This window comes from Neomonachus schauinslandi, chromosome 6, assembly GCF_002201575.2.
Source record: "Neomonachus schauinslandi chromosome 6, ASM220157v2, whole genome shotgun sequence".
Taxonomy (NCBI): Eukaryota; Metazoa; Chordata; class Mammalia; order Carnivora; family Phocidae; genus Neomonachus; species Neomonachus schauinslandi.
The window spans coordinates 153,824,348-153,836,646 of NC_058408.1; the positions used below are offsets into that span (position 1 = coordinate 153,824,348).

The 12,299-nt window shown below is 60.5% G+C and overlaps 1 protein-coding gene across 1 annotated transcript in view; it reads left to right on the forward strand.

The window, feature by feature from the left end:
- Positions 1-12,299, forward strand: part of INPP5A (inositol polyphosphate-5-phosphatase A) — a 172,563-nt gene that overhangs the window by 2,368 nt on the left and 157,896 nt on the right. The window contains exon 2 of the mRNA XM_044916232.1: positions 7-202. Within this exon, the coding sequence (XP_044772167.1) occupies positions 7-202 (196 nt within the window). The remainder of the gene's footprint in view (positions 1-6; positions 203-12,299) is intronic.

A 12,299-nucleotide genomic window follows, 5' to 3' on the forward strand; every position in this document is an offset into this window, starting at 1 on the left:
ATTAAGATCGCCGCCACTGAAGTTCCCGCAGCCGCTGCCGCCGCCGCCGCCGCCGCTACCGCTGCTGAGGCGAGTCCCGCCCCGAGCCGGGGGGCTGGGCGTGCGCGGGGCGGGGGGGGGCGTGCGCAGGGCGGGGAAGGCGGCCGCCCCGGGCACCGCGGTGCTGCTGGTCACGGCCAACGTGGGCTCGCTGTTCGACGACGTAAGTGCCCGGCGACCGGACCCCGACCCCGAGCCTGGCCCCGAGCCCCGGGACCCCCGGGACTCCTCGGACCCCGCGATCCGGACTTGGGCCCCAGCCCTGGGTCCCGGCCCTGAGCCGCTTGCCCCCGGAGCCCAGGACCCTTATCCTGGTCCCCATCCCTGAGCCCCAGAGCCCCAGGTTCTGGACTGAAGCCCTGAGTCTCAGACCCCAGGACGTGGACACTGAATCTGGGCCCTTCAGACCCTCGTACCCCTAAATCCTGAGACCCTGAACCAGTGCCCTGAACCCTGCCCCGAACCCTGGAATCCAGGTCCCCCACCTCTGGCCTCCAGACTGCATAGGCTGAACCCCGACCTCAGAGCCGGGCCCCGGAAACCAGGGCCCGAAACTCCGATTTTAATCCCTGTCCGAGGTCCCCAAATCCTGATATGAGGACCCTCGTGCACTGGCCCCAAACCGCGACCCGGCCCCTAGTGTATTCCCTGAACATTGAGCCCGGAACCCTGACCCCTGACTTCTGACCCCGCCCCTGGCTGGTGGGCTAGCCTTGTCCGCTGGGCTGTGCGGCCCGCTGTGTGGGGCTCACCCGGGCTCCGGGGGTTGGCGCCCTGGTTTTACCTTGTAACTTAGTATCTGTCTAGTTTTCAAACAAGGGCGGCGGTGGAAAGCCCTGGAGAACGCTGTATCTTGTTTGTGAAAGAGAAAGATGCCGGCAGGCCTTTCAGGGCCAAAGAAGGGATGTGACTGCCCAAGGCCTTTACCTCTGGGGGCCTCCCGCCCGGCCACCCAGGGCAGCGGGGGCGGCTGCCCGCCGGCCGAGGGGAGCCGAGGGAGCCAGGGACTGGGGCGCCTGGAACTCTGAGGCAGGCCCAGGCTGACCTAGTTCGCTGTTGGAGCCGCGGTGCCACCCCGCTGTTGGTACTTGCACTCCCAACCCAAATACAGCAGAATGCGGCTCCAAGTGGCATGCTTGTTTAAGAGAAAAGGGTGATGGCACAGATGGAGCCTGTGGGGCCCTCGCTAGGTGAGCAGTGGGCGTGGGCTGGTCCAGGGATACAGGCGTGACTTGGATTCCGGGAGAAGGTTCTGGCGTCCTGCCGAGCCTTCCTTTGCCGGCAGCGGGCATGGGTGAAGGGTTTCAGTAAGCTAAGGTCATGTACGGGCTAGGCTTGCTTTCCTTGACACAAAGTAGGTGCTATTTTTGTGGGGTTTTTTCTCATTTTAACTTCCAGGCGTCCATGTATTCTGCTTCCCTGTTGGAGGTGAACTGTTCTCCCTGTTTCCCTCGGACAACTTTATCTAGTTCCGCGTTTGATCATTTTCTACAAAAGTGCCCCGTATGGGTGTGTGTCTGTATATTTAGCATTCTATTCTCAGCTTTCCAGTAACACGCCACTATAACATGGTTTGCTCAGATGATTCAGATCCGTTCGCTGAGGCTTCAAAGCCTCAGAAATGTCAGGAAAATTAAGCATGGTGGGGCATTTGAGTCTCAAAGGGAAAAGAATTTTGCTGCGCAAACATTCTTTCCAGTAATCTTTGATTCTGAGTTCTAGCGTTTCTGTTGTGTTTCAGCTGTATATGCACGCTTCTCTCTGTTGACGTTAAAATGGATAACTTAATTTACTTTTGTTTGCCAACATGTTGTCTCTGAATTTTCTTTTTTTCTTGATGGCTGTATGGAGTTTGGCATCATGTTTACATCTGGAAGGAACATTTGTTTTGGTAATCAGTGCACACAGGGTAATTTTGCAGGGCGCCTTTCGATGTGAAGGTCCGTAGACAAGGATCTGCCAGTAACCCAGAGGTTTCTGGGCGTGCGGAGCTCAGCCTTGGGGGCAGCAGCCGTCCTCCCTCAGTGGTGTGGGGTGGGCGCTGGCCAGGCTCCCCCATGCTCTGGGGTGCCTGCTGTGGTTGAGAGCCGTGTGTTGGTGCTTGTGACAGGGAGGCCTGGCTGGCGAGAGCAGTCTTGAGTGAAGGGGTGTTGCTTCCATGGTGTATGGCAGGTTTCAGAAGATCTGCCTGGTGACTGTGTGTGCACAGCATGCACCCATGCTGGGGGACTGTCTTCAGAAGGTGGCCTGGGAAGGAATGCTTTCTTGCCCGGCTTCGTCATTGTGGGAGGGGCGTCTGGGTGAGACACAGGCATGGCGTGCTGTGAAGGCCGCGTGCGGGTCGGTGATGCATCCGCGCTTCTGAGGTCTTGCAGCCTTCCCCCATCTGCAGGGGACGCTGAGGAGATTTGTCTGGCAGGCTGCTATTTTCTTGTCAGTGCCCCTGGCTCGCGTCCCCCCGCGTGGCTGGTGCCGTGGTCCTCCCCCAGGCCCTCTGGTTGCTCCTCCCCTGCGATGTTACCCACAAGGGGGTGGGAACAGCTGCCCCACAGTGGTTCTCACACTGTTACCGTGGAGTATGAACAATTGTGGAGGACCCCAAAGAGCTCCGGGTTACTTGGTTATGACTATCAATGTTTACACCACGTTGGTAGGGACACCCTGAGAGGAGCGGAAACCGAGCACATGGCTTTAGCAGTCAGGATGGTGATGTCCTCACACGTCATACACGCTCTGGAAAGCTCCGCCAGTCACTCAGGACCCAGGCTGGGGAGAGGAGGCTGTCGTATTGTGTTACTGTGAGCATGGCTGTGCCCTGGCAGACCCTGGGCCAGGCCTCCTGGGCTTGACTCCGAGGCCCTCGGTCCTCGCTGGTGGCCCTTCCTGAACCCGCACAAGCATCTCCCTGGCTGGGGGCCTAGAGGCGGCTTCTCCAGGTTTGCTGCGACCGCCAGATTGCCTCCTGAGAGCCCTGCGGCTCTTTTGCAATAATCCCCAGTTAGACTCCTGCTGTCACTACCCATTTTCCTGGAAAGGGGTGGCAGGGCTGCACACCTCATTGTTTTGCTTGAGATGGCCGGATTTTTGACAAGGGAGGTTTCTAGCTTTTTGTTCTTTATGTTGTTGCTAGAAATGAACTCAGAGGTGAATTCTTGCTGCTGTGGTTTCAGAGCTGGGTCCCCCCCTAACGCGGCAAGGCTGTTTCTTGGGAAAGGCACTTAGCTGAGTGGCAGAGGTCTGAGAGCACAGCTTGCCCTTGGGGGTCAGCGGGGCCTTTGTCCTGCGGCGTATTCAGAGTTGTGTCAGTTCTGAGCTGGTTTCCCCTTTTCGCTTGGTCAGCGGCTGAGCAGCCGTCTCCCCAGGGCCTGCTGACCGGTTGTGCCTTGAGTCCTGCAGAGCTGGTAAGCTGGCTGCACCCTCCGGGGCCTTTCCAACAGCAGGTGTCCGTGGGACCCTCCCCTGGGCCCCATGCTGCAGGACGCGGTGCCTTGGGCACATGGCCCTCTCTCTCCTGCACCATCAGTTTGGCTCTCTTTGCCCTTGTTCCTGTCCCGCCCTGAAAGCTCCCTGAACCCCGTGTCCCCTCCGCTAGTACCGCCTGCCTGTGGGGCCATCTCTACTGGCTGCCTTTCCCGCCTTCTCCCAGCTCCTGTCCCAGCACTTGGTCACACGGGCTCGGTGGAATCCACGGAGGCCTCGAGCTGGAGGGCTGGTGTCTGTTCCTGGCTGTCTTGCTTGCTCTGGGTGGCCTCTGACGGCACGGATCTCTGCTTTGGCAGGGACTCTGGCGATGGCGTCACTGAGACGCCGTTCTGCGGTCATACTCGTCAGCCCCTGAAGTGGTTTTCGGTGTGTTTGCAGAAGCCTGCAGCTCTCACCAGTCCATTTTAGAGCCTATTTTGTGCCTAAACCAAAAGGTGCCTCAGCAGCCCCCCTGCCCTGAAGCCCCCAGCCCCTGGCGGTCACCAGGCTCCTTCCAGCCTCCAGGGAGTTCCTTATTCTGGGTCCCTGGAGTCCCTGGAGTCACATACGTGGCCCTTTGTGTCTGGCTTCCCTCGCTGGGCACAAAGTTGTCAGAGTGTACCACGTAGCGGGTGTTGGTGCTTCTTTTCTGCCTCTGCCTGAACACTGTCCCACCCGTGGACTCACGGCAGTTTGTTGACCCGTTGTCAGCTGGTGGACATGAGGCCAGTTTCCACGTTCTGGCTGTTGTGGATGTGCTGCTCCGAGCTTCGTGTGCACGCGTGTGCTCATTTCTCCCGGCGCACGCCGAGGAGGGGAACTGCTTGGTCTTTGGTGACTCCGTGTTTAACCTTTGGAGGAACTGCCCACCGCGGCCCAGCGTCCGCACCATTTCACCTTCCCTTAGCCGTGTTCCAGGGTTCTCGTTGCTTCCCATCCTCCTGGCCTTGTCATCTTTTTTTCGAAGGCTTTTTCCTGGGCTGCGTGGACACCCCTGCTTTGGGCTCTCCTCCTCACCCCATCTCCCAGCACTGGCTGCTTTCTCTGGCCACCCTCGCCCCTTCTGGGGCTTGTCTGGACTCAGGCCTTGAAGGACCGTGTCCATGCAGATGGGCAGGAGGCAGGAAGGAGACCCAGGCCCAGGGCTCAGCCTGTAGCGCAGTGGGATCGGCTCTGCTCCTCGCGCCGTGGCTTGGGAAAGCCCAGTGCAGTGCCGCGGTGGAGAGTTCTCATCACAGAGCTTGGGGCTGTTGGGTTTCCGAAGCCGTGGTATGGACTCTGTCTGCGCAGCCCCTGAAGCAGGCTCTGGTGTGTTAGGCGCAGGGGTGGGGGCTGACCAGGCCGGGCCTCCTCGCAGGCCCCCTCGTGCTCCCCCAGCCCTGTGTCCCACAGGGAGAGTTCAAGGCTGGAGGTGGCTCAGCACTTTTTTTTTTTTTTTTTGCATTATTGCCTCTGACCTGAGATCTCAGTATACTTTCCCTGTAGGAACTTGGCCTGTTTGTCAGAGTGTGGGACTCTTTGTAGATATGGATCTACCTATTCCCACAGTGGTAGCATCAAATGAGGCGGTGGTCCAGGGCCCGGTGTGGCTTTGGTGCTGCTTCTTTCTGCTCAGGAAACCCGCATCGGCACCCTGCATACCTCCTCTCACCCCGGACACCTGGTGCCGACCTTGGACGTGGTCAGGAACTGGGACTCAGCCTGCCGATTACTTGTATGCAGGCTGCATGTGTCCCGTCCCTCCTGCCGATGGCTGGGTCCCATCGCTGTCCAGCAGCCTCTGAGCTCACGGTGTCCTCTGCCCATGCTGGCATCCTCGGCGTTTCCGGTCTCTGTCAGCTCTAGAGCTGCTGAGGGATGCTTTCCACGGCACAGGGAGGCACGTCTTCCATTTAAGGTGTTCAGTATTTTGCGTGCTTTGAATGCAGTGAAGTGAGCGCTGCAGGTAGGCTTGTTGGGTATTTGCACCATTGTATCTATGTCCACTGCCTCTCGGCCTGGGTGACCCTGAGAAGTTGCATTCTGGTGGGACATCACTGAGAAAGGTCCCTCCATTTGAGTTCAGAGCCTGCATCACACACAGACAACGTGCCCTTCTGGGAGCCAGAGAGCAGGGGTGGGGGGCCAGCGCAGCCCTGGGTCCGTCTCTGGTCGTACACAGGTTTTGGGGGGAAGAGACCTGCGCTGAGGTGTGATTCCATGATACGTTGGGTCCAGTTTGGAAGTTACAGAAATTGGACCCAGGCCTGCCTCCCAGTGGATTGCCCTTGTGGAGCCCCTGTTTGACCCGGAAGGGTGATGAGGAAGCAGCGTGGCGGGGGGGCTTGCTACGGGCCGGCAGAGCACTGGGTCCTTAAGTGTTGGCCATCTCCGCATCCTGGTGGGCAGGAGGGTCTCCTGTTGGGAGGTGGGTTGTGTCCAGGAATGGGGTCCTATAGGTGGGGGTTGGGCAGCTAGGCAGGATGGCAGTGGAGGGCCTGGGCAGTGTGTTGGTCACCCGTCTGTTGTCACTTCTTGGGACACAGCCCTGTTTTCCCCATGTTTCCCCGGGTCCTTCCAACTTGGTTGTGGGGGCTGGGGAAGAGAGGTGGCAGAGAGAATGTTCCCGAGGTGAACATAAAGTGTCCGGACCTCTGTCTTCTGTTGCTGCTTCATTAATTAGGGCATCTGAGACTGTCCTGCCTCGATCTACTCCCCAGACTCACTGGGGGGAGCAGCTAGCCTGCAGGCTCAAGCCCAGTTCCTGCCTGGCCAGGCCGGGGAGGGGTGCCCCATAACGCCCTTCCTTCTCGGGGTGGCAGACTCTGCTTTGGGTCCCCTCCTCCTGGTGTGGCGTGTGGTCACAGAACACCGAAGCCTTGGCCCGCTCCCCAGAGCCTCCCTTTTGGGCAGCAGATGATATTTCAGTGTGTGTCCGAGCCTGACAAGTGTCCGGATACTGAATCTTTGGTAGGGGCGGGTGCTGAGTTGGTCCGCTCCAGGCGTGAGCTTGGGCTCGTGGGAGAGCTCAGTCGTGTGCGTACTCACAGAGCCATCGATGAGGAAGCCGTTGGGGTTTCTTACCTTTAGCGATGAATGAGGATAAAGCAGTGGCTCATCCAGTTGCACTGAAAATGAAACCCGTGTGAAAGCCGCTGGCTTTGGGGGATGAGAACATTAGTCTCTTGATGTGACTGATGATTCCCGTAAATCCATGGTGGGAGGGTTTGAGGTAGAGCCTGCATGTGGGTCCAGGGAAGGCTGGGCTGCGTCGCGGGCCTGTGTTTGGGGAGAGCATCTTGGGATTCTGCCATCTTGCAGGCTCTCCTTACCGTCCCTGCCTCTGCTTGGCCTCTGATGATGGGAATGGAGAGAGAGCCTGCATTGTTGCTCACAATTTACGTTTTGACTTTACAAGGTCTGTTTTGGGAGATGGAAAAGGTGCTGGAGCGGAGTGTCCACTTAGATGTGTCCACTGACAACTGGCCCGGTCCCTGGACGGCGGCTCAGGGTAGGGACGATCCGGAGTGGGTCAGGGGTGATGGGGCTCTGCCTGGTGGCTGGTCTTGGTGCCCGCACACAGAAGGGGCTTTTCCGGGCTGACAGGGAAGCACGCTGGTGACACGCAGGCTCGAGGAGAATGCTGACTTTGGTTTGGGTTTTCCCTTTGGTGAATAGTTCAACCCCATCCCCAGGAGCATGGCCTTGGGGTCAGCTGTTCCTTGAATCCTGACCCACTGGTGGGTTTTTGTGAGCTCAGGCCCCTTGTCTTCTCCCTCCTTCACTCTGACAGGGGCCTGGGGCCCTTCTTTGGGGTTGGGGGCTGGTGGGGACATGGGGGCTGGGGCTGTACCCCCTCATGTGTTTGAGCAGAACGTGATGGTGTTAGGGGTAGCTTTCCCAGAGTTCCTGCCCTGAGTGAACTGCCCTGGAGCTTTGGAGCCCATGCTGAATCTGTGCCCTCCCTGAGCCTGGCACCGGGCCTTCCATCCTGCCCTGTCCTTGCTCTGTGCCGCGAGCACGGGAGCTGGGTCTGGGACTGCATCCTGGAGGCATGTTACCGTCCCCCCACCCCCGGCGGAGTCCAGCCCTGGCTCTGCTCCAGGGCTTGCTGGCCTGGGCTCAGGCACCCTCCTTTTCTGTCCCACGTCTCAGGGCCCCGGAGTGACTTGCTGTTATTCTAGGACCTGGAGGTTTACAACGGGAGGCACGGCCAGGCCTGAGTCTTGGTGGCAGGGATCCTGCCCTCAGTGCTGGTGTGAGGCCACGTGTCGGAGTCTGCAGGGCTACGTGGTGACAGGAAGATGTGGGGCTGGAGCAGGCTGTGTAGCACGTGTGACCGGGGGCTTGCCGGCTTCCCCGCTTGGGCTTTTGGTGCACCAGGAAGGCAGGAATGCCACCCGGCACGGGGCTGTGGCACGTAGAGGAGGGGGCCTGGCAGGGTGAGGTGCTGTCAGCTGTCCCCAGGCCCCTTCCTTCAAAGGTCTCGGTCCCCTCCTGCCCACCCAAGGCTTCCTTACTTGTGCCCGGGCTGCTGGGTTGGTCCATCCCCTGTCCCCGAGTGTGGGCTCCTGTGTCTGGCCAACGGGATGGCCTGGTTGTGCTGCCCGGTATCGCCGCCAACGAGCCTCGCGCTCTCGCCCTTGGCGGGCCTGCTCCCCTGCCGGGGGTCCGGGGCGCGTGCTGGCTGCCCCCTCACCGTCCCCACTTGCCTTCTTGACCCGCCCTTTCCCCAGCAGGCCCCTGTGGCAGCTTGCTCCTCCCTTGCCTGGACAGGGTGTGCTTTCCCGTGGTCGGGCTTCTCCTGAGGCTGCTCTGTTCTGAGGAGTCCTTTGGCCTCCCGGTGCAGGCCGGCAGAATTGTACTGTCTGGGGACAGTACACTGTTGGGCTCGTGGGAGAGCTCAGTCGTGTGCGTACTCACAGAGCCATCGATGAGGAAGCCGTTGGGGTTTCTTACCAATTGTACCTTCTGGGGACAGCGCACTGTGACAGCTCTGTGCTGTCCCTCCTTCCCCTTTCGTCACGCTGTGTTTTGGCCGCTCGTGTGGCTGTCATCCCGTCGCACGTGTTGTGCGGCCGGCCTCACGAGCGGCAGCCGCTGCGGGGTGGGATGTGGGCTCTGCCGCGGTGGCCGGAGGGAATCGGAAGAGCCGCAGGCCTGCTGGGTGCCCGGCCCCGTCAGAGCGGTCCGCACGGCCCGGGAGGGGGTCGGCGGCTGGGGCTGCGGGCGCCAGCGTGCCCTTCTCCCTGTCGTTTTGTTGGGGACGGTCTGCATGCGGCACAGCTCACCCTGCGCACGCGTGCCGCTCAGTGACTTTGGGAGGCGTCTGCAGTGGTGCGGCTGTCCCCACACATCTCCGGGCACGTCCCTCGCGGCCCTCGGCGGCCCTCGGTGCCACGGCTCTGCCTCCGGCTCCAGAATTCTGCCTCCACGCGGATCTCGAATGCCGGAATCTCACGGTCTGCGGTCCTTGTGCCTGGTATCGGTTTTCTGCCCACACCTGTTTGTGTGACACTTCTGTCCCTTCTTAGGGTTGAGTGGGGTTCGTGAGGTGTACGCCCCGCGGCGTGTCCACTCACCGGTTGATGAATGCAGGGTCGTTTCTGGCTTGCTGCTGTGAACCGTCGTCTGCACACACACACACACGCATTTATTTTTGGCGGGCACTGCCTACCTGCTCCAAGGCAGCCGCACCGTTCCACATCCTGGGGCTGCGTGGGGCCGGCACAGGGCAGGGAGGCCTTCCTTCCGCTGTGGCGTGGGGTGGAGGCTTCTGTGCTCACCATTTGCATTTTCTGGCCTCTGCCTTTAAAAACTAGGTGTCCGCCGACGGTCCTTGGCTGTACCACTATGAGAGTGGCATTGATGATGGTGTTGTCATGATAACGGTATTTGGCAGACTGTTGACTGTGTCCGTGGGAGACGGCGCCACCTCTCCGGGCCAGGCACACGGGATGCCCGGTCCTCCCAAGAGGATGGAAGGCCCCTGGGACGGTGTCTGCCCTCCAGTGTGGTCATGCAGGCGAGGCAGGAGCGAGGACAGCTGCGTTGGGGCCCCCCGGCCGCCCTTGGCTCCTGGGACTCAACCTCTCTGCCCCACAGCCGGGTGTGGGTGGTGGGCTGGTGCATGTCTGTGCAGGGCTGGTGCTGAGGCATGGGGTCGAGGGTCAGTCTGGTGGCCTTAGTCTGTAAGAGCTGGGCAGAGGTGGCAGCCACAGCCTGCCCTCCCACTGCACCTGGACGCGGAGGAGACTGCCCCCAGTGAGGGGCAGAGAAGGCCTCTGGCAGGTGAATTCTCTTCTCCCAGCCTCTGGGTGTGACGGCCCCTCCTGTTTACCTTTATCTCCTAGGTGTCTGGGACCTTTATAGTCCTGCTGATGTGGGGATGTTATTTACTCCATGGTGCACCCAGCTGGTCAGCAAGGACTCCCTCAGGTGGACAGCTTCAGTGAATTGGTGACTCTGTTCCTGAAGTTGCCGCAGAATGCTTGCCCGTGGGAGGGTCCTGGCCGTCCTTGCGTGAGGGCACATCCTGTGCTTGGGGCCCCGCGGCCTGCCTGGAAGGGGGCTGTACCGCGGTCCATCTGGATCAGGGGCTTTCTTTTGCCACATTCCTCCTTAGTCCTGGGATTCTGCCGGGGGTCCACAGAGCAGATGAGGATGGGAAGCATGACCCAGCTTTTGTGCCCCTGTCGGTGGGTACCTGCTGGCTCCGGAAGACGATCCGGTGCAGAGTTGGGCTGGGGGGAGCTCTGACTTGCTGGGTGAACCTGCTCATATGGAGCTGAGATCTGGGTTGGATCAGTGCTTTTAAAATTCTGGTGAGAAAAAAAAAGGGGGGGGGGCGCCTGGGTGGCTCAGTCGTTGGGTGTCTGCCTTCGGCTCGGGTCACGGTCCCAGGGTCCTGGGATCGAGCCCCCATCAGGCTGCCTGCTCGGCGGGAAGCCTGCTTCTCCCTCTCCCGCTCCCCCTGCTTGTGTTCCGTCTCTCGCCGTGTCTCTCTGTTAAATAAATAAATGAAATCTTCAAAAAAAAAAAAAAAAGTAAAACCCTGGTGAGGCCTCGTTGCGCACAGCCGGTGGGAGCCGTGGCACTGAGAGGCGCCCATGGAGGAGTTGAACGGACCAAGTCACCCGTCCCAGTTTGCCTTTGCGTGCCCTCTACGTGCTCTCAGAGTCCTGTACCAGTTCTGGGCCCCAGGCTTACTTGGGGTGCATCGGCGGGCACTTCCTCTGTCCAGCTCAGCTAATGATTGCCCAGCACCTGCGTGCAGAGCATGCTCTTTGCTGAACTGTAATTCGGGGAGATTCGGGGTTTGTGTTAAGATGGAGTCATTCTCTTAAGAACGACAAACGAATTTGTGGGGACGCATGTTTTGCTTTTTTCCCCATCACTTACGGTTTTTCAGATCTTTTGCAACTTCCTGTTTTTGCTGTAACGCCATCACCGCCCTCCGCGCTGCCCCGAGCAGCTCGCACCGTGCACCTCGTCCAGGTGGGAGACGGGAGGCTGGGCTGCTGGGAGGGGGTCGTGCTGATTGATGCCGCCAGCAGAGTGTGGGTGAGTGGCAGGAACTGACCAGCCAGGGGAACCAGCGCAGGGCCCCAGTGGCCGATTCGGGGACTGTCCAGGACGGCCGCCAGGGCCAGGTGGGGTCTCGCCTAAGTTTCTGAAGCCCCCAGGGCCCTGTCCTCCCTGCCGCAACCCAGGCACGCTTGGTGCAGCTGGAGAGGAGTTTGGGGCAGGAGGCCTGAGCTCCCGGGTTGTGGGTGGTTCTACTGTGCTGCCCAGGTTCAGCCTCAGCTGCGCTTGCAGGCTTGTGGCCATGAGGGCCCAGAGAGCTCATTTTTACCGGCTGTTCATAGCATGGTTCCAGTGTCTGTAGGCTTAGTGAGTGCCTCCTCAGGTCTGGGCCCTTGTCTGGGGGCTGGAGCCTTGGCAGGGGGCACTGGGGAGCACCCCGGGTCTCCCCACACCAGTTGCTCCCAGCAGCATGCTCATCCTGCCCACCTCTGTGGGCAGTTCCTTGAATTGGCTGGGGACAGCAGCTGGGCGCTGAGTGCTGGAGCATCTCCAGGGCCCCTGGGGGCCGTCCTTGAGGCCCCTCCCATGCTGCCTTCCCCGCCCCCATTCCCACGCCCACCTTATCAGCTCTCTTCTGAGACGTGAGGGACTGCAGGATGAAGCCCAGAGAGCTGTGGGGTAGCAGGTGAGCACGGACAGAGAAGGGAGGGTCCTCTGGCTGAGGTGAGGAGGCTGGAGGGGGCCTGTGAGTTGGGGGAGGAGCGTTTCAGGACAGGTGTGCTGGGGTTTGGGGGGCAGGGCCCCAGGAGCCAGCAGGCAGGAGCTGGGGTTCCTTGTCTAAGGCACCGTTGCATATGGTCAGGGCCTCACCCCCTGAGGCAGGGGTTCCTGCTCACGTCTTCCTGGGATGACGCACAGCCCGCCTTCAGGGCAGAGGGGCCTTACCCTGGGGCAGCCTGGCTCATGGCTCACGCTCTGGGCCCCAGCTGCCCCAGCTGCCCGGTGTGTCAGGAGATGGACTTGAGGGTGTCTTAGGGTGCCCAGAGAAGCCCTGGGCCCAGAGACCACAGACAGCCTCTTGGGTAAGTGGCCAGGGCCAGGACCTGAACTCTTTGGGCCACGGGAGCCAACTGGAGAGTAAGGAAGAGGTGGCCTCTGGGGCCACTGCAGGGCAGGAGCAGAGGCAGGAAATGGGGAGCCAGGCCTGTTTGGGAAGCCATGTGGCTCGCGTGGGCGGTGTGGTCAGCATGGCCTGGTGTGGCCAGTGAGTAGCGGAAACCAGGCACTGTGGG